General features: G+C 42.1%; 1 protein-coding gene across 9 annotated transcripts in view; it reads left to right on the top strand.

Annotated features, from left to right (window-relative positions):
- Nucleotides 1-21,373, top strand: part of RALGAPA2 (Ral GTPase activating protein catalytic subunit alpha 2) — a 327,019-nt gene that overhangs the window by 284,201 nt on the left and 21,445 nt on the right. For 7 of the 9 annotated variants that reach the window (XR_012018147.1, XR_012018146.1, XR_012018149.1 and 4 more), the window contains one exon: nucleotides 20,523-20,644. The exons of 1 other annotated variant lie outside the window; for it this stretch is intronic. Coding sequence is in view for 1 of the 8 variants with exons in the window: in XM_072799834.1 (XP_072655935.1) it covers nucleotides 20,523-20,644 (122 nt within the window). In the remaining 7 variants the exon portion in view is untranslated. Of the gene's footprint in view, nucleotides 1-243; nucleotides 544-20,522; nucleotides 20,645-21,373 lie in introns of those variants that run through there. One more of the 9 variants, XM_072799835.1, reaches the window with a different exon arrangement.

A 21,373-nucleotide genomic window follows, 5' to 3' on the forward strand; every position in this document is an offset into this window, starting at 1 on the left:
TGCTTCCTTCACCTTTGAAGTGAAAATAGCCAACATCTTCAGAGAATTTCCTGAGAATTTTTCCAAATAATTTCGGCACATGATTGACACAGAATAGGAGTAATAATTATGTTTGTGAATGGACAGATGGGTGGACGGACAGATGAATGGATGGATGGATAGGAATGTCTGTCTTCTTGGCATGAAGTGAAAATGGCCAAATGGGTTGTCACTAAATGTGAATGGTGTTTTCTTAAACTACAGGCTCTTTAGCACTAGCCGATGTTGGAGGCACAGCAGCGAGCCAGATGTGGGTCTCCAGAGAGCTGGAGCAGAGGTCCTGGCCATGCCCTACTGGAAAGGCCCTGGCAGAGAGCAGCTACTTTTCATATGGCAACTCCAAAAATGGGCAGTTTGAGGAATTTGTGCACTTTACAATGATAATGATCCTCCCTATCAGAAGCAGGAGGCCAGCTAACAACAACAAAACACAAAACACGCAGGGATGAGGCTATTTGGCGAGACATCAGAGGTTATTCTTTCAAAATAAGACATTCTAAGTAAGTAAAGAATTCTTTGGTTTCCCATATACGTGCAATGTGGTGGAGTCGATTTTCAAATGGTGAACTAGTCTGCTATTTCATTTCCTTTAACTCATTAACTCTACATAACTGTTTTCTAAGAAAATGCAGTGGCCTTTATTTTCAATTCTCTTCTAGTGAAGGGAATTTTATAGCATTACTAAGTGATAAAAAGTCCAAGTAGATGTGTTTAATTTGTCCTTCAAGAAGTCCAAAGGTAAAAGCTCTTTAGGTGGCTTATTGCTCACCTTTAATAATAAGATTAGCACTGTCACAAAACTCATGGGGAAAACTTTTGACCTTCCCCCAGTTTTTGTCTAATGGTATCTCCTGGCTTGTGACACTAGGCAGCTAATTATAATCACCTACATTTTTGGACCATCCCTATAGAAAATGACCCAGGCATCTTACTCTGTAGTGGTCAGATCATCTAGGGGGAAAAATGGCTTGCTCTCTTGGTGACTTCTGACAGTGACAAGTGATCCTGACCCTTTTGCAACAATGGCTGCTTCTTCCAAGCCCTTAGAATTCCGCTTAGCAAGTGCTTTTTCAAAAAGATATATGATTTTAGTGAGCTACATGTAATTTGTTATTAGTTAAAAGTTAATCCTTTTATCTCTTATTAAATCTGTATGAGCGACATTAGTAGCTACTTTACATTAAAGGTAGACTCCACTTGAACTGCACATGGAGGGAAGACCCAGGACACAGTCCTATATCAGGAACTGCTGCCCCACCCAGAGGTGCACATGTGCTTTCTATGTGACATTATGACCTGGCAACACCTCACTTTGAGTATCTCAGAAACAAAGATGCTTAAAATTGTTTTGCATATTTCTATCCCCTATCTCAAGAGTATTTTTAGAGTAATCTATTGCCAGTTTGCAGAATAGTCTTGCAAATTCAGTAAAACGTTTAAAAACTATAAAATGTGTTGTATGATTAAATTTGTTTTCTCTGTACCATCCGTTAAACCTGTCTGCTCTTTGGTTTGTTTTTTTTGTTGTTTGTTTGTTTTTAAGATTTATTTATTTTAGAAAGAGAAAGAGAGCTCAAGCAGGGGGAGAGGCAGAGGGAGCGAGAGAGAAGTAGACTTCCCACTGAGCTCAGATCTTGACTCTGGGCTACATCCTCCAACCCTGAGAGTATGACCTAAGGCAAAATCAAGAATGAGATGGTTAACCAACTGAGCCATCCAGGCGCCCCAAACATTTTATTTTTTTAAGTAGGCTCCACTGCCAATGTGGGGCTTAAACTCACAGCCCTGAGATCAAGAGTCAGATGCTCTACCAACTGAGCCTGCCAGGTACCCCTCAAGGCCTGTGTGCTCTTTGAATGCCCTCTACCTGTCTGGTTTCCTCTCCGAGGCCCTGCTATTTTTCTCACCCAGAGGCATCCTCAGGGCTGTGTCAGGGGCTTTCTTTGTCAGGCTCCTGTGCTGTGTCATCTCTCCTTCCCCTCAGCCAGACCCACCTTGTCGCAGCCTGTCGCAGTCAGGCTTCCCTCTTCAGGGGCCACCACACCTTCTGCTGCTCACATCTAGACTTCTCCCAGTCCTATTCCTAAGGAGCCCTGTTATCCATAGTTCTATAGATGGTCTTCTCTGCCCCGGCACTCCCCACCCCCTCCTCCATCATTCTTTGCCTGCATATACACACTCCACCCAAGTCTTGGAGCTGTGCTGCAGGAAGAAGCCACCCAACAGAGTATCCCAATCACCTCAAAGGGCCCAGCCAGGTCCCAATTCTCAGTCCCTGGAGCATTTATATGCACTACCTAGAAGCCCTGGGAAGCGTATCCTGTAGTCAGTCATGCCGCACCAGTGGTAAACTGGGGAACAGGCAGAGACCATGAGTTTGATGTCTTACAGTCTCCATGAACTTAAAAAAATAATTACTCCTGATTGAGGACATGTAGACTTTTTTTTTTTTTTAACACCCTCTCATTCATGCACTCTCCTTCACCCTTAGGGGCCAAGTCAAACACATACTGGGACAGGGGATCCCCGGGGCATGCATATGTGATGTCCCATGAAAGTAGTGGGACCCCATCTCTATGATCAGCATGTGAGTATGGAGAAGTCTGGAGGGTAAGAGCAGTAGAGAAATACCAAGGGAATTTCTAAAATGACGTTTCTAAGAAGTCAGGGGCCAGAATAGTCAGAATCATCAATTCACAAGTAAATCGCCCATTTAATTGATGAGATTCAGAATCCACTGTAGGCAGCACTCAAGTTTCCATCATCTAAAATGATGATTATCATAGTCCCTGGTCCTCCTGTTTCAGTTTTTAGTTGAGAAGAACATTTCCCCTGAAATGTTTCTCCATTGTTGGGGGAAGCAATTTTAGGCCATGGGACAAGGAGATGCCTTAACACTCATCAAGGCCCACCACTCTGGGCCAGATGTCTGGCCACTGTACAGGGTGCTGACCAGTCCTCAGCCCCAGTGCCATCCTTCCTTCCATCCTCTGCTCTGTGATGCCTAGCCTCCCCACCCCACAGTTATCCCTTACCAACAACTACTAATAGGGATACTGCTGCAGTCATGAGCAACATTCTACCTGGCCCCGGGGCTCAGCACCCATATGGCAACATGGCCTTACAGTTAAGCCCTGAACCCCTCTCTCAGATGAGGAACTGGGGTTCTGCAAGGCCAGCTACTTGCCTAGGGCCAAATGGGTCCCTTAAGGGTCAGCTTAGACCATGCTCTCTGCCACAAGTACATGGAATATCAGACTTGTGTCTCTCATCCCTCTTGCTCAAAGTCATTGCAAAGATGAGTGTAGCCCCTATAGTGGTTTTTAATGACACTAAATAGCACATAATTTAAAAATAAGGATTTGCCAGACCTTTATTGCCCAAGAAAGATAACAGTTGAAGAATAACAATCCCGTCTTCTTGCCTCTCAGTGTTTTGATTGTGACGCAAAAGCCGAATGGGCCTTGCAATGAAAAACTGCATTGTTCTCCAGTGTTGAAACTTCAAAATACATATATGATGATGCTAAATTATTTTTTCATTGAAAATGTCCATTCAAAATAATTAATAAAGCTAAACTTTAGAATGATATACCGACTGTCTTAAAGATGTGATGAGGAATAATCAAAGTAAGATTAATTTTGCATTAAATGGACTCATTTAAATTTCCCAATCCCTTCCTGATGCATAAATGAAACAATTGAATTAATACAGCTTATTACTCTGAATTCTGGCTTTTTACATCAATAATACAGATAATAATTCAGGTTGGTAGTCACCATTTATGTTAGTTTAGCTATAAAAATTGCCAATTTATTATGTGCTACTCTTGGTTCTGGAGGAAGAGAGAAGGATCTAATTTCTCTAATTTCACCCTCCCTGTCAGCAAGTAATAGTATTTGTGAATTGACTTTGCATGACTACTGCAGACTCTTAACTAAAATAATATTCAAATTAAACTAAAACAGCATAAGAGAGTAGAAGGGGCCAGCATTTGAAACAAATCGGCCTGGGCTTGAGTTTAAGCCCTGCTGAGTACTCGCTGGGTAGTCTCAGAAGGATCATTTCTGCTCCCTGTCTCTGCTTCAGCATCTATGGTTTGAGATTTCCAAGAGGACCCTGTGGGTTCGTAGCTACAAAAGGGCAGAGCGGTATGCCAGCAATGGGCAGGTTATTGTTTATTTCACAAGGATTGCCTTTTATTCTAAGTGTGGTATTGCCCTACTAGAACTCAGGCTAATTATAATGTAAACTCAGAGCAATAATGTGTTTTAGAATCCTCCCAAAATACTATAACACTGTGATGGTTGAGTATTATATATTCTAGAACTCAAGACTTACAAGAGAATTATGAAGCAAGAAAGTTTTTGGGTTTTTTTGTTTTGTTTTTTACATCCGAAGGAAGAAAAGTGGATTTATCATAGTAAGATTTAAATAAATATTAGCTGGCTGGCTGGATGGATGGGTGAATGACAGGCACAATAATCACAAGTAATAAGGAACTGAGGGAAGAGGAACCTGGGCTTTCTGGTAGAGTCTATTTCATTGGGATCCTATCTGTCTTCCTGATCTGGGAACATCTGATACAATTCTACTTCACATTTGAATTGTGAAGAACATCTCCAGCTCTCTTTAAATAAAATACAAAGTGGTTCCAAAGGACATTTTCCTAATCTGGGCCATGTCTCATGCCATTAATAATATAAAACTGGTGATTTAATGGAGCTGCTTTTGATCTCTCAAGAAAAGACACACCTAATTCAATTTGGTTATTTTTCCAAGAGTAAGTATCTTAATTTGCAAAAGAATGATTTGATTATAACTTTAAGTAATACTGTAGTTATATTTTTTGTCATGAAGATGATAGTGACTTTATGAGACCCAAATATGGAAAGTCCTAGAGAATTGTATGAGTTGGGAATTTGATCTTCAACAGCATTCATAACTGTTCCTGTTTGTAATGTGACAAATATATTTTAGTCAGAATGAACAGGATTTCTGCTAGGGAATTTTGCATATAAAATATAAAAGCAGGCAGTTTTCATTTAAAGTGCAAAGTGGAATAATATAATGACATCTAAAATCAAGATACAGACTCCTATCATTTTTTATCTGTATGTTTTTTTTTAATTTTTATTTATTTATGATAGTCAGAGAGAGGCAGAGACACAGGCAGAGGGAGAAGCAGGCTCCATGAACCGGGAGCCCGATGTGGGATTTGATCCCGGGTCTTCAGGATCGCGCCCTGGGCCAAAGGCAGGCGCCAAACCGCAGCGCCACCCAGGGATCCCTGTATGTTTTCTTTTTAAAGCATGAGCTATTATGAGAGAATTTCTAATTCTGATCTTTGTTCCCAGTGGATCAGTCTTGTTTATTTCCTTTTGCATTACTCTGAAAAATGGAAAATTCTAGATATTAGAAAGTACCTACTGAAATGTAGTATAGGTATTGAATCTGTTATCCAAATGTCAGACTCAAATGGGATTGAATATCCACTCTGCACCTGATGACATATATTGTCCAAGTACAAAAGAAAACACACAGACAAAAATCTTTCTTCCCACAGTTTACCCTGAGCCAGATTCAGCCATAGCTCGTGGAGAAAATTGCTTTCCTGTAACTGACAATTTGTGGGGTCATTGGTATGACACTGTCAGGTGCCAGGTAAAAGCCATGGAGGACACCACCACAGGTGAATAGGAACGTCACCAGAAGCACAGAGAATGCAGTGGTCACCCCATACTGTCCACCATCAGATACAGGGTGCCAGGCACTGGGGTATGAGGACGCCAGCCTATGGGCAAGCCTGCCAAAGGTGGGAGGTAGTTTTAATGAAGGAACGAGTGACAGAAGCAAGTGCAAGGGTGGCCTGACCTGGGGCCCTTGCAACAGAAGTCCCATGCTGCAGACAAGGAATTGCACACTAATAGGGGTTAGTGAAAAAGTCCCTCTGTCCCTGCCTGAACCCACAGGAATTTCTCTAACATGTTATGCCTGGAAATACTTACTTGATATCCAAGTGTTGAGATTTATTTAATTGGCAGTAGGAAACATCTTTGGAAATGCAACAAGTTTTCTTTCTCCTAAGGTGTTGGAGAATAGTCTCTGAACTGGGGGATATAGGAAAAGGGTTTCCGTTTCTTCCCTTAGGTTTCCATAAAAACATGGAATGTTCTTGGGCCTGGATCTGGGCCTTCTGTTAGTTGTGGCTACGCTGGACTTTTCTCCTCAGAGAATTCTGACCTCAAGAGGCAGAGCCACGACTGAGAGTGGGGGCTCCAAAGTCAGGCTGCTGGGGCTTGAGTCCAGGCCCTGGCATTTACCATCCGAGGGGCCTGGAGTTTGGCTCTCTGCACTTTAGTCTCCTTCCCTAAGGAAAAGAGTAATAGAAAAAAACATACAGGTAGTTGCCAGGAAGAGATGTTTTAACAGCCTATAAGACCCCTCGCACAGTGCATGGCCTATGGAAAGCACATGATCATTTTAGTTGGCATCACTCTCTAAATATCAACCTATAGTTGTTGCCACATCAGCAGAGGTGCCTTGGGGCTGGGGCTAACTTATACTCAGGATGCAGTTTGATTATTGGCCATAAACAGAAACACCTCACCCAGAGGGCTGTCACGAACAGGGACTTTTCACGTCGGAGTACTTTTGTAAAAGGGCATCGTGTACATTATGTGTTGCCAACTGTCTGTCTCCGAGACCATGTGGCCACCATGCCTAAACCTCATGTTGGACTTTTCTCTGAGATCTCTGCCACTTTCCTTATGGGCAGTTTCTGTTTCTCCCCAAGAACTAGGAGTGGCACAATCACCACCATGCAGGGTCCTGGGCCCAATGGAAAAGGTTGTTTCTCCACGCTGCTTTCATCAACACCCATGCAAAGACATCTGTTGGTGTCAAGCAACTAGACCTTCATCCAGACCAACAATTTTTAACACAAAATCAGTCATTCCATCAACCCCTGGGAATTTCTGTGACCAACCTTGAAAGCAAAACATAAAAATTTCCCACTACATTATTCAGCTTTTATATATTTTTCTGGCTTCTTAAACCTAACACTGACCCAGTTGCTGAAACAGTTGTAAAAGGAGTAGAAGGTGCTTTTTGCCTTCCAGCTGCACAAAACCCCTTCCACAGTCACAATATTAATGAAATTAGTTTTTCTCTGTACTCATCTGACCGCTTGAAGTTTAGACAGAGCCCATACCTGTCACCAGGCCTGGTTGTGCCTATGGTTGGAGCCATTCTACCGTACGCTGCATCCATGTATGCCCCCACCTAGTGCCGCTCAGTGTGACAGCTCGGCTCTTGTGTCCACTTGGTGTAGCTTCTGCCTAAGTGAACCATTTGCATTGTACACTGTCTTCAATTGCCAGAAACCAGTCACTTTAGTAGCAAGTGGCAAACATAGTTTTGCTACTTCTGATCATGGAAGAGCTTTGTAGTATTAGAATTTCCCCAAATTTCCAGTTAGGTTTGGATAATTGTGGCAGTCTTTTTTTGCTCCAACTGATAAGTCTGTGGGTATATTGAGTTTCGAGTGTCAGTCAGCAGTGATGGTTATCACTCAGGTGTGCTGTGATGCCCTATTTTACCCAGTAAAACAGAGTCTGCGTAGGCCAGAGGAGGCCCCTTGGCACCCTTCACATGAGCTGATCTTTAGTTTCTAGGTCGCTTACCTTTGGTAACCCCCTAACTTTTCTTGGAGTTTCTCCTTGTCATCTGATAATTGGTGCTAAGATGAATATCTTCCTGGAAAACTCAGATGCCATTAAGCCACTATAATTATTTTTTTAATAATTATTTTTATAGCAATATAGAAGTATTCTTTTGTTTTCAGATATATTTGTGTTTTTTAAATGCTAAAAAGAAAAAAACAAATATAGCTCAAACTTATAAACATCATAAAATGGAATATTTCATCCAAGTTGTTTACAGAAATGAAAAATCAAGAAAGTCTGTATAAAGCTTGGTACAAATACTTTGGGTGAGAAAATTTAATTCTGTCATGCCTGAGCCCTGTCCTAGTTCATTTGGGCCCAGTGGGTTGTTGATGGGCAACCACAGAGAATATTTCAAGAGAAAGATAACCAGAATATTTGCCGAAGAAGATTTTTTTCTATCCTTATTGACTTTATTCTTTTCTTGTCTGTCATATATCATCATGAGTCTGGTTTTTTTTTTAAGATTTTATTTATTTATTCATGAGAGACACGAGAGAGAGAGAGAGAGAGAGAGAGAGAGAGAGAGGCAGAGACACAGGCAGAGAGAGAAGCAGGCTCCCTGCAGGGAACCCGATGTGGGACCTGATCCCAGGACCCCAGGATCACACTCTGAGCTGAAGGCAGATGCTCAACCACTGAGCCACCCAGGCGTCCCCTGTTTTATTTTTAGAATCAGCCTAGGAATAAACTAATCTGTTAGGGCACATGGAATGTGCTTTCGCATCCAAAGCAAGAGTGCTTGAAGCATAAATATTGGATGATTCAGTTCAAATCACATTGCACTAAATAATAACCTTTAATGTATTCATAATAGCTTTCCTTTTACAGTCAGTGATGATAAAGTTAGAGCTTAAAAATCCATATTTACTGCTATTTCAATTGTCTGCCCTTTCTATACCTTGCAACAAAGAAGATTCCAGACTTTAAGAGCCGCTTCTGCATTTCTAATTGTTTTACATTTAGTTGTGACTTTTACATGGATGTTGAGTGCCAGCAGAATGTCAGAGGTAGCCATTTCTCCAGCTAAGGCCAACAGTACATTTTTAGCCGTTCACATGTCATATATTTAGGGTGAATGGAAATCTGTGAAAGAGAGTTCAGGTGACATTGACTCCCTTCCTCCCAGAAACCATGCTATTAGCATAAGCATGGCAGAGCCCTTGGGCTTCTCTGTTGTTTGTATTGATTCATCACTTCTTGGGTCGTTTTCATCAGCAAAGCAGTCTTCAGAATCCTTGCTCGCTCACTTGACAGCTTGTTCTCCAGATGTTAAGTAGGCCAAACGGCTGATTTTCTCGTCACTGATGTCTTTACCACCATGAGACTTGGAGTGGCAGTATCGTAGGGTCCTTTCTCTCTTGGTAATTTACCAAAGGTGGGGTGTACTCACAGCACCAGAGGAGATGGAAATGGGTGTGCTCCTTCACAAATCAGTCCCCTGAACAGAGCTGATTTGAATAGAGATCAAATCCATTGCACCCTTGAAGCATTTCAGATCCTGAGAGGGAGACCATCCGTTCAATGCACCGGAAAGATGTGGGAATATGGGAGCAGAACTCCAAAAGTCTGTAATCTAATAGCCTGAAGCAAACCTGTTTCTGTCCCATTTCCACTTACTCTTGTCATTTCCTCAGAATTATTCTTAAACCTGGTTACATGGGTATTTTCTTCTGTCTTAACAGAAGTGGACTGTTTTCCTCTCCAGGAGTGTATCATTAGTGTTTGAAACCTAATCTAATATCTTATACCTCCATGTGTTTAATTTCCTTTTTCCCGAACATCCATTTTATTTGGTTACATTGTTCAGTAAAGTCATCCTCTTCATCCCTTACCAGGCTGTGACATTTACTTTGAATGATTCATTTATTTGGGGTCTTACACAGTCTTAGAATTTAAATTTGCATTATACTGAAAGACAAACAGAATCCCTGTAAAAAATGATGTATGGCTCAAGGCTGTAACTGGCATCTGTTTCTGTCTTGATGATTATGGAATTTCATCCATTTATTTAGGACTATGAAATGCCAAGCCAGCCCACCTATGGAATATTCCTCTGGGTGGCAGATACCAGGGACGATAAGGATAGAGAAGTGCATTGGAGCAGAGACTCCTCCTTCCAGAAATGCCCTCCCAGGGTTCTGTGACATGGCTCCCTCCTCCATCTTCCTTCCCTGTGAATATACTCCCACCACCACCACCACCATCACTAGGAAGTTGGCTGGAAGGAGTTCCCAGCACTGCATGCTCCCCTTTTCTCCTTCAAAACTGTCTCCAAACCTGTGACTCATCACTCCTTATCTGCAGCCCAAGCCTCTCTGCTGGGACACAGTTGTCACCTGCCCAGTATTTCTCCCCTGGCATGCCTTTGGGCCGTTCAGACTCCTCTGATCATCTGAGCCCACCAGTTGTGAGCAACCCTACAATCTAATGCCTCCTCTCCCTTCCTTCCACCCCTGCTTTCTTGAGGCCCATATCACATCTCTCTCCCTGACTAGTTTCTCTTCCTCCAATCTCTGTCCCTTCTGGGCCCTTCCACACATGCCCTCCCTCACCATTATCTCTCAAGTAGCAGACATAGCTTGCTATTCATCTGTTTAAAAACCCCCAGTGATTCCCAGATGCTAGAGACTGTCATTCCTCCTGCCATGACAGGCCTTTTGCTGTCTGACCTAGACCACTCTCCATCCACAGGGATTCACACACAATCTGGGTCCATGCAATCCATGGGATACTTACCAGCTCACAGGTGATGGGTGTCTGTCTTCCCAGATAGGTCATGAATGCTGTAGTCTTTCTCATCTTGCTCCCCTCAAACTCCTGGAACAATCCCTGGCACATGATCTGCTCCCTTTCAGGTGTCTTTCATGAATAAATGATCCAGGAATAGTCCCTGGGGTACTTTGTTCTCTGCCAGGTCACTGTCCATCTATTCCAGAGTGTGGTCAGTGAGGACCTTTTTATTCAAAGACCCTCCCCACAATATGTATTGTGTGCTATATACCAATAGGCATTTGGGGGGACAGTTTTCCATTGAGATATAATTCACATGCCATAAAACTCACCCTTTTAAATTGTGTGATACAGTGTTTTTTAGTATATTCACCAGATTGTACAACCACTAGCTTCATCCAATTCCAGAATGTTCATATAACTCCCAGAAGAAACCCTGTATCCACTGATAGTCACTCGTCATTCCCCTTCTCCCCACACCCCCTGGCAATCACTTAATTTCTTTTCTGACTCTGTGGATTTTCTTATTCTGGACATTTATATAAATGGAGTCACACAATATGTGGCCTTTTGTATCTGCTGCCTTCCACTTAGCAGTGTTTTCAAGGGTCATCCATGTTGTAGCACATTCAATATCTCATTCCTTTTTATGGCTGAATAATATTCCATTGTGTGGAAACACCATATTTTGTTTATTCATCAGTTTATGGACATTTGAGTTGTTTTCACCTTTTGCCTGTTATGAATAATGCTGCTGTGATCATTTGTAGACAGATTTCTGTGTGAACATACATTTTCAGTTCTCTTGGGTATATACCTCAATGTAGATTTGCTGGATCATGTGTTTAACTCTTGAGGAACTACCAAACTATTTTCCTCAGCAGCTCCACCATTTTACATTTCCATGAGCAGGTATGAGAATTCCAGTTCCTCCCCATCTTTGCCAATACTTTCTGTTGTTCATTCTTTAAAATATATTTTTTTTTATTTATTCAGGAGAGATACAGAGAACAAGGCAGAGACATAGGCAGAGGGAAAAGCAGACTTCTTGCAGGGAGCCCGATGTGGGACTTGATCCCAGGACCCCAGGATCACACCCTGAGCTGAAGGCAGATGCTCAGCCACTGAGCCACCCAGGCTTCCCTCTGTTGTTCATTCTTGTGATCATAACCATCTTGGTGGGTTTTAATTTCTATTTCCTTAATAGCTAATGATGTTGAGCATCTTTTTATATGTTTGTTGGTCAAGTATCTATCTTCTTTGGAGAAATGTCTATTCAAATCATTTAATTGAGTTCTCATTTTATTATTGAATTACAAGAGTTTTATATATATATATATATATATATATATATATATATATATATATATATATATATATATATTCTGGATACAAGATCCTTATCAGATAAATTATTTGTAGATATTTACCACAGAACGACTTGTAAGTTGTCTCTTCACTTTTTTTTTTTCCAGTCCCCTCACTCTCTTGATAAATTTTCATATTTTTTCCCTTGGTTCCTTGTACTTTTGGTGTCATATCTGAGGCTAGTGAGCACTTAAAAGCTTTATTGTTTGATCACTGTTCAGAACACTGCCCAAGAAATGTAAATGTGTGATCATCATCCTCTGCATCTCCTGTTCTAAACCCTGGTAGTGGGACCAACAGAGAAAATCAGCTCATTAGTTTCCTGTCTTTAAATTATTCTTATTTGTCCCTTCTCTGAGCTCAGACATTCTCCAACTGTTAATGCATCTTTTTGCTAGGTTTAAAGTGTATCTATAGATATATATTAAGCATTTGATTCAAGGTAGCATTCCTCAATCCATAGCTGTCTTAAATCTCCTTTTTACCAGATTTCTATGAGCACAGCATCTGTCCTCATGTGAGGAATGTGCCTACTATCTTGTCTGCAACAGTTCTCTCTTTTTCCTGGGAGGGCTGCTTACAGCTCTGCCTGTGCTCCATTTCCTCTTCCCTCCAAGTCAGGCACATTACCCAACCAGACCCCTTCTCTGTCAAGACCATTCTCAGAGGTTATGGTCATTTCAAATCTGCAAGTAGTCCTCTTACCATTTCCACTTGCTCAAAATATATATGTCCTGGAAATAGGCAAAGAACAAGTATAAAGAATTGAGACATTTGTATAGCCCATAGATTGATCATGTAGACCAAGTCAACACTGATCTCTTCAAACTTGAGGGCACTCTAGACTCTCCTTAGTGATGGCAGATCTTCTCAGAGTGCTCTGGAAGCCTAAGTGAAGCCATATTGCCTCCTTGCCTCAAACAATTCTGTGACCCAGCTCCAGCCAGTCTTTTAACCACACCTCCTGCCCCCTCTTCCTACCCTGATGTTCCAGTCTCACTTCCTGAACCTCCTCAGGGCTCCTTCCAGCTAATGCCTCCCTGCACCTGAAATGCTCTTACCACTGCCTGCCCCCACCCTCTCTTGGTTAACCCCTTTCTGGCCACCTCTTCAGAGACTTACTGCCCTATTGGTTCCTGCTTTCTTACCTGGCACTGATGTAAGAACAATTCCCCTTATTCTGTGCTCTTGTCCCTGCTAAAATGTGGGCCTGACAAGAATAGGGGCAGAATCTGTCTCATTTCCCAGTTGTGTGCCCATTGCCAAGCACTGGTAGGCACTCAGCACATATTTTCTGAATGGATGAATGTTTGAGTGAAAACAGACTTGCTTTCTGAAAATGGCATTCACTTGAGGTCAAGTGTATTGAGTAGAGTAAGATGCGGTACAGAAACCGTGCACACAGGCCCATATATATATATATATATATCATGTTGATTATTCTTTAGTTCAGCCCATTTTGTCATTCTTAATGTACGAAAATTCCAGCAAGAGTATCTTTTTAGAAAAACCAATTTTTTTTGGAGCAATATGCTCTTTCTCATGAATGGCATTTGTATCCAAAGTTTTCCACAACTTTCTGAAAATTTTGAGCTCTCATTTTTTGGTCTGTTTCTGGAACTAAGGCCTTAAAAATAGCACTACCTCCTTTCTGCCTTTTCTGTGTCTGAATCAGACAGACCTGTCTGTCATTGTTATCTCTAACCAACTTTCACCTTTCATATCTGCCTTTGGCTTAAAGAAGCTTATTCTGTCATTGATTAGGTGAGGAAAGATCCCTTTGATTAGTACTATATTTGATTCTCACCAGATGGCTTATTTTCATTATGAAATATTTTATACATACTAGAAAACATCTAACATTTACATAAGTTCTTTTTTTTTTTAAGATTTTTAATTTATTTATTCATGAGAGACACACAGAGAGAGAGGCAGAGACACAGGCAGAGGGAGAAGCAGGCTGCATGCAGGAAGCCCGACACGGGACTCAATCTGGGGTCTCCAGGACCATGCTCTGAGCCGAAAGCAGTGCTAAACCTTTGAACCACCCGGGCTGCCCAGATTTACATAAGTTCTAAAGAACAATAGAACATGCCTCCATACTGGCCCCCCATGTGTACCGACCAATATATTTGTGACTTTTCCACACTACCACCTCCTCCATCCCAAAGATAATCTGGGTTATAGTTTCATTGCAGATGTGTGTATTCTAAAGCAATATGTTTCACTTTGCTTATTTTTTAAAAATGTATGTAGTTAGAATTGTGCTGTACATGATCTTCAGTGAATTCCTTTTTTCATTAACATTGTTTTAAGTCTCATCCATACTAATAACACATATCTACAGTTTATCACTAATGTGTAGTGTTCTACTATGTGATGACATCTATCAGTAGAAGTCTCTTTTGACGTTCCTGCTGTCTAAGAATACTATAACCACTCTTACATGTGGAATTGCTGCCTTTTCCTGGACAATGTTAAATTGCCTTCCCAAGAAGTTAGGCCAATTATCTCCTACCTGTAGGCTCTGCAAGTTCCTCTGCCCCACATCCTCTCTGACATTTGGCATTATTATATTTTTTTTGTTTTGCCAGTCTGGTATGTATGAAATGGTATCTCATTTTGTCTCTAAACACCTTAACAGCCATTCATAGTTTATGTTCTGGAATGTTTTTTGCCCATTTTTCTAATAGATTATTTGGTTCCTTTATTGATTTTTAGGAGTTCTTTATATATTCTGTGCACTTGCCCTTTGTCATTTATGTGTTGCAGAAGACTTCTCTCACCTGATGCCTTGTAGTTTCACTTTCTTTATGATATTCTAGTAGACAGTAGTTCTTAATTTGGATATGCCCAGATGTAACAGTCAACCCCCTTATGGTTCATGTTTTTTGTTTTGTGTTTAATAAAGTATTTCATATCCCAAGATTAAAGATTTTGCCCCATACTTCTAGAAGTTCTATATCACTTTTCTTTTATCTATGCAGAATTTTACTTCAAATTGAAAACTCTCTACTTTTTCCTTATAAACTGCTTTTGCTTGGGATATACCTAGCAGTGTCACAGCCCATAATAGTGGGCACAAATCCTAGGCAATCCTTTATCCATTCAATAAATATTGTGTAAAGCACATATAAGCTAGGTAGCAAGTAATGTAAGGATGACCCTGACTCATACTCAAGAAGTATAGTGGGCTATGTGCTGGTTCCTGAAAAGATAATGTCTAATCCCAGAACCTGTGAATGTTAACTTATTTCAATAAGTGTCTTGAGATGAGATCATTCTGAACTATTCAGATGGGCCCTAAATCCAATGGGAAGTGTCCTGGTAAGAGACCCACAGAGAAGAGGAGGAGGCAATGAGCCAAAGAGATGGGGATAAGAGTGATGCAGTCACCTAGAGCCTCTGCAGGGAGTAAGGCCCTGCTGACACCTTGATTTTGAACTTCTGGCCTCCCAGAACTGTGAGAGAATAAACTTCTATTGTTTTAATCCCCCCAGCTTGTGGTGGCTTTCAACAGCCACAGGAAGCTAATACAAGGATGTTTAGGATGAGACAGTCCTACGTGGTACTATAACCAGAGGTTCTCTTTTCTCCCCTGTCGTGGACCAAGTAATGGTGGCAAAATTTGCAAGTGCCACAGCTTATCAGAGGGGCCTGGGGTTGGCCAAAGCCTCCCAGGCAGTGCCGAATCTTGGCTGCCCTCCCTTTGTAGACCACCACCGTGTAAAGTAGTCTTCAGAGTCACAAGAGTGGTCAGCTCTGGACAGGCTTGTGTCAGCGATAAGGGGCTGCATGAGTTAAGAAAGAAGACCAGGGATAGGTATGGAAACCACTGCAGAATATACACACAGACCTCGGGAGGCAACCTCATCCAAGGCTACTTTGTCAGGCTGGGTCTGATATCCATTCCTCGGAAGTTTAGAGAAGGTCCCAGCAAGGAGGGTTTCAAGGGTTGTAAAAAGATACAACTTGCAATAGAGACTCTTTCAGACAATTCCCTTTTTTCTTTAAAAACAAAAAAACAGAAGGAGTTATTCCAAGAGAAGAAATTGAAAGCCCTAGACAGCAGTCAACAAACACGTAGCCTCAATAAGTAAAAAATTAAAATGAAGTAATTGTTATTTTTCTCAATTTATAAAGTCAGAATGGTCTATGGGTGTCAGCTTAAACCTATGGACTCAGGTTGAGTTTCATACCCACATATATTTAAGGGGGTTGATTTATCCTCACCACTAGTTTAGCTCCCAACCTTGCACAAAACCCTGAACTTAATCCCATGTACTCTAGGATCAAGATACATTAACGGAAAGCAGTAAAGGTTGGAAGACTTGGGTTCTACTCCCAGTTGCACCATCAAGTAACTATGACTCTGGAAAATCACTTGAACCCTTTCTGCTTCCACTTCCTGATCAGTAATATGGGGCCATGGCACTCCCCCAGCTCACAGGGATCTAGCAGAAAGGGTTCTTGCTTGTCCTAAAGCCTGACACAAAGGTTCCCCCTACTTTATCCTACTTTCTGGAAGACAAACCCAGAAGCCCACGTCAAGGGAGGAAGAGGAGCAGACAATCCTCATCAATTCTCTTGTGAGCTGAAACCTGGGTCAAGGCTTCATGATGTGATTCCATCTGATCCTCTGGGCAGCCCCCAAAGCAGATGTCAGCATCTCTGCTCTACACATGAGGCAACCGAGACTGGGGGCATTAGAGCAGCTTGCCCTGGGTCCCTGAGCCAGTGGGGGAGAGGACTGGAATTCACACATAGGCCTGTCTGCCTCCTAAGGCAAGCTCCTTCCTGTCAGGCTGCTGCTGTCACTTCTAAACGTAAAAACAAATAATCATCAGAATAAAGTTGGGGAATTGGGTTTGGATTCTTGGGCTTTTATGACCCAGCTGAATGTGTCTTGAGGGTCTCAGAAAGTTATCTTGGAAGTTTTTGATAACCTGTAAGCAGCGAAGACATGCAGCCTCTTTATTCAAGTAGAGGAACGTTGGTAATTCATAAACTTCTTCCATGAAAACATAGACACAGTGAGCCATTGAAGAAGCTCAAAATATCTAAAATCCAAGATGGATGTTCTCTGAATTGAGTAGTCAAGAGGTAATTTTTCTCTTTAAAAATTACTTTGTGTGTATGTTTTTAAGATTTTATTTATTTATTTGACAGAGAGAGAGCACAAGCCCAGGGAGTGGCAGGCAGAGGGAGAGAGGGAAGCAGGTTCCCCGCAAAGCAAAGAGCCCGATGCAGGACGCGATCCCAGGATCCCAGGATCATGACCTGAGCAGAAGGCGGATACTTAACCAGCTGAGCCACCAGGCACTCCTGTGTGTGGTTTTGAATGAGATAGTACTTCAGAACAGAATTTAAGTTTTATATTTGTGAGTGGAATTTTTAAGAGAACAATAAGGCAATGGCCAGTGTTAAAACAAGTATTGGATTTGTGAACAGGACCCTCTTTAGGTACCTGCTTTCAGCCAGAGGTGCTGACCATCCACTGCCTGGCATCATTACAGCATTCAGTTCATATCTTAATATGCCTTACACATGAGAAGGACCTTATGGTGTCTAAGTTAATAAATGCTTCTTTTTAATAGAAAGTAACCAACACTGAAGCCCTGGAGATGTTACATAAGAAAATGTCAGGTGATACTGCTCCTAATTACCCTTGCTAATAATTCTAATAAATTCTGTTAAATCCCAGAGCTACGTTTTTTAAAGCTACTAAAAGAAATGATTTTTGGCACCCTGAGCTCCTTGGCTGTTCTCAACGCTGCCAGGATTGGGGTGGTGTTTGTTTTCTTTATGTCATGGTGTTTACATGCCCTGGCGTGGGCCTCTAGTGAAAATGCTTTGGTGATCTCCTGGTCTCCCCACAGTCCCTAATGGATGTTTGTCTAAATGACAACACCCAGTTTAGCGCTGTTAACGCTCCGGTGACAGTATAGGACCAGTCTGGGGGTTGGGGAATATGTGCCACGTGTGATAGTGGGGAGGGGGGGGACGTGAATGTGAAATTGGGCATCTTCCATGAGGTAAACACTTTCTCCTCTAATATCCAGTTCTGGAAGCATCTTTTTGTGCTGTCTCCCATAGTGGCTTCTTTTAGGAGCCAGACCATAAATATTCATTGAGCCAGAGAATCTCAAAACTTGATTATCACTACCCTGTAACTCTAGGGCTGGACTTGCTCTTAGGAGCCCAGATTTCTTGAACTTGACAAGGACAAGCTTACGAATTGGCTATCTGGGATGAGGATGACAGGCTGCTGTCTGAGGTCAACTTACGTGCTATTATGCATAGCATCTCTTTGTAGGGCTGCCTGTGAGCTTGATTAACATAGCAGCCACTCTTCCAGATATGTGGCTTCCAGAGCATATTTAGCAAAATGCATCCGCACTTCTATTTTGTTCACCATTGTCCCAAGCACTGTATGTGGATGTGTTGGACGCAGTGGGGCCTTTCAGGAAACAGCAGGACCATTCTAGACAGAGCATGACAGGTCTTTAGAGGGCTGCGCCTGCTCTAACCCAGGCCCTCAAGCAGACTGCGGTCTGAAAGGGGTAGCCATGAATTGTGCGTTGACAGCGGGCCACGGCTGTCCTAAGGCTCAGGTGGTTGTCAGCCATAAGTTTAGCTCAGCTCTTTGAGTAATTTGTCACGCCTCGCTCGGCCCCTGCTGGGCCAGCACGTGCCAGCTTAGTGTCAGAGTGCCTGTTCGCCAGACGGCCACTCAGGCCTAACGTCCTGCTGTTCCCTGGACCCGTGGTTTGCTGGGGCCGCGCATGGAAGGCCGAGCCGCGCGACAGCCAAGTGCTGTGCAGAATAAGCGTGTTCATAATGAGACGTGAATGGCATTAGTGGATCCCTCTAGAATTGGGCCAGAGAGGACGCCTCTCACTGTGGAAGTTTGGCAGCCTGTTCCTTCATCAGGGTGAGTCACTGGGAGTTCAGCCTGCACTCGAGAAGCTGGTTCAAGCTCCCACTGCCCAGGCCTTAGGCTGTGGTGACCATCTATACAACACATTATGAATCCATCAGAGGGCCACTTTTGACATCTTCAAACTCATTTTGTTTTTTTTTTAAATTGCAGAGAGCAAGCCTAAAGAGAAATTCTGGAATAGAGCTGCCCAGTATCCCTTTCCAAGACAAAGGGCATGTTCTACATCCGTGCAATCCAGCACAGTAACCCCAGCCTCATGTGGCTGCTGGGTGCTTGAAATAAGCTAGTGGGACAGAGGAATGAAATTTCTGTTTTTTCATTGTAATTAATTTAAATTTAAATTTAGATAGCCACATGCGGCTCATGGCTGCTGCATTGGACAGCACAGCCTCAGGATGCCTCTGGTCTCGTGGTATAAAAAATCTGAGTATAATGAAAGGAGGAGGAAGAGGAAGGACCTTCCCTGGGAAATTCATGCATACTTTGATAAAGGAAAATAGAAAAATATTTCGATCACATGCATACTCCTGAAAGCTAATTAGAAAAGCATCATTTTCACCAACTTTTATTTATGAGGTTGGCCATTTTGGAAAGATAGTTTTAAAATATAGTGAGAAATGCTCAAATTACTTTTGCTCTTCCAGAGCAGCAAATAATGAACTGATTGATGATGATCCACGTTCCCTGTGTTCCTGGGGAATTAGCATGATTTTCAAAATGACTAAAACACGTCTTTTAACTTTTGCATTGATAACTAGGAAGGGGAAAATGAGACATCATGCAGACTTCCCCAAGTGTTAATTCATAAAGTCATACATGCAGTGCTTCCATCCGCTGTCGAATTGTTCTGACGTTATCCTGTTATTGGAAGTGCATGATTCACCTTCTGAGGAAACAGAAGCCATACACAAAAGGGGAAGATTTGCTTTCTGCCCTGTGAAAGGCTGCCACACACAGGGGTCCTATTAAGACAGCTGGAAAGTTGCTTCAGCGTGTTACGCTTGTAAGTTTTATTGGTGACTGGTTTTTGATTACACATTTGAATGCGTGTGTTCCAGACTGCAGTTTTAATTAAAAGGCAATAGTCTTTTCTTTTTTAAATTGCACTGTGCACTCTCCGCTAGAGTCTCTCACTTATTAGCTCCTGTTTTCTCATGCTCTAGCCTATCCTGGCTTGAGACTCTAGTACCCCTTCACAGCATACCTTTCTGCCTTCCCTCTTCCCAGGGACATGCGTCTTTTTTTTTTTTTTTTTTTTTTAAGTGTACCAGCAATTCTTGCTTCAAGTGTCAGTTAATTCTATAGGAGAGAGAAAAGAACATTCTATCCACTAACCTGGGAAGGGAAGATCCAGCACTGTCCCACAGCTGTCAGTGGAAAGAGATGTGTCCACAGTCATTGCCTCTGTTTTTGTTTGGATCAACCTTAACAATCTTTTGCTGGGACTCTGTAACTATTGATGTACATAATCTTTCAGGAATACTGGTGTTGGATGTAACTGAAGTCTAAGAGAATCTTAGGTCTCAATATCAGAATCTTCCTGTTAATTATGATTCATATTTAATTTCCTGGCAGGATGTTAACAGACTTTGTAGGGTACTTTTCTCCCCACTCATAAAAGTTATAGAAGTGTATTCAAACCAAAGTGAACTGTGTCATTGTTATGCATGTCATTCCACATGTGCACTTGCTTCCTTGACTGGTGACCGCAGCTATGAAGAGCGGGCTCTGTACCTTGAAGCAATAATTCAGAACCACCGAGAAATCATGACGTTTGAGGATTTCGCCGCCCAAGTCTTTTCTCCCTCGCCCAGCCCCTCCCTCAGCGGAATGGGTGAGTGTCTGCATTAGTCTGCCCTCCCGCGCTTAGGACGCACTCGAGCAGCAGATGTACACCTGTTTTTCACAGATAAATGCTTGCAAATTTAAGAAGAGCATTCTCCCTCTGAATCAACTAATGAATATCAAAAGAAATGATGACATTCATTTTAATTTGTTTTGTATCCGAGCTGTTCACTCAGTGCTTTTCTTCAGCTATCCTGTTAACCCCCGAATCTAGCAAGGTTAATGAACTTTTTCTCAGTAATGTGCTCTGGTTCATTCAGGAGTGTGGGTTTCTTGCTGAGCTGGGAATATGTTGTTTAAAAGCGATGCCCGAATCAGTGCTTACTTATCAAAAAAGTGTTCCTCACAGTCGAAGCCGTTGCTACTAATGCTAAATGGGGATTATGCTGCCGAGATACTCGGGTCAGGGATTAATGCAGGAGAAATGGAAGGACAGTGTCCCCTGGTCCGTCATTACAGCAGAATGGCATGCACGCTTTCTCTCTGGAGTGGTCTGTGTCACACGCACAAGCTGCCGACCAGAGCAGCACCTGGCATGGAACCTGTTTAGCAACTGGCTTTCAGTCATTTTCATTTATTACGCCAATGGAAAATTTCAAAAATTTCCATGAATGTCCCTGTTTTTTGGTTTTAGTCTTTTTATATTTCTGATTTTTTTAAAAAAATGGTTACTACCACTTAAACTGATTATATGATTACTGTGGGGTTTTTTTTCCCA

Source organism: Canis lupus, chromosome 26, assembly GCF_048164855.1.
Source record: "Canis lupus baileyi chromosome 26, mCanLup2.hap1, whole genome shotgun sequence".
In the NCBI taxonomy this organism is placed as follows: Eukaryota; Metazoa; Chordata; class Mammalia; order Carnivora; family Canidae; genus Canis; species Canis lupus.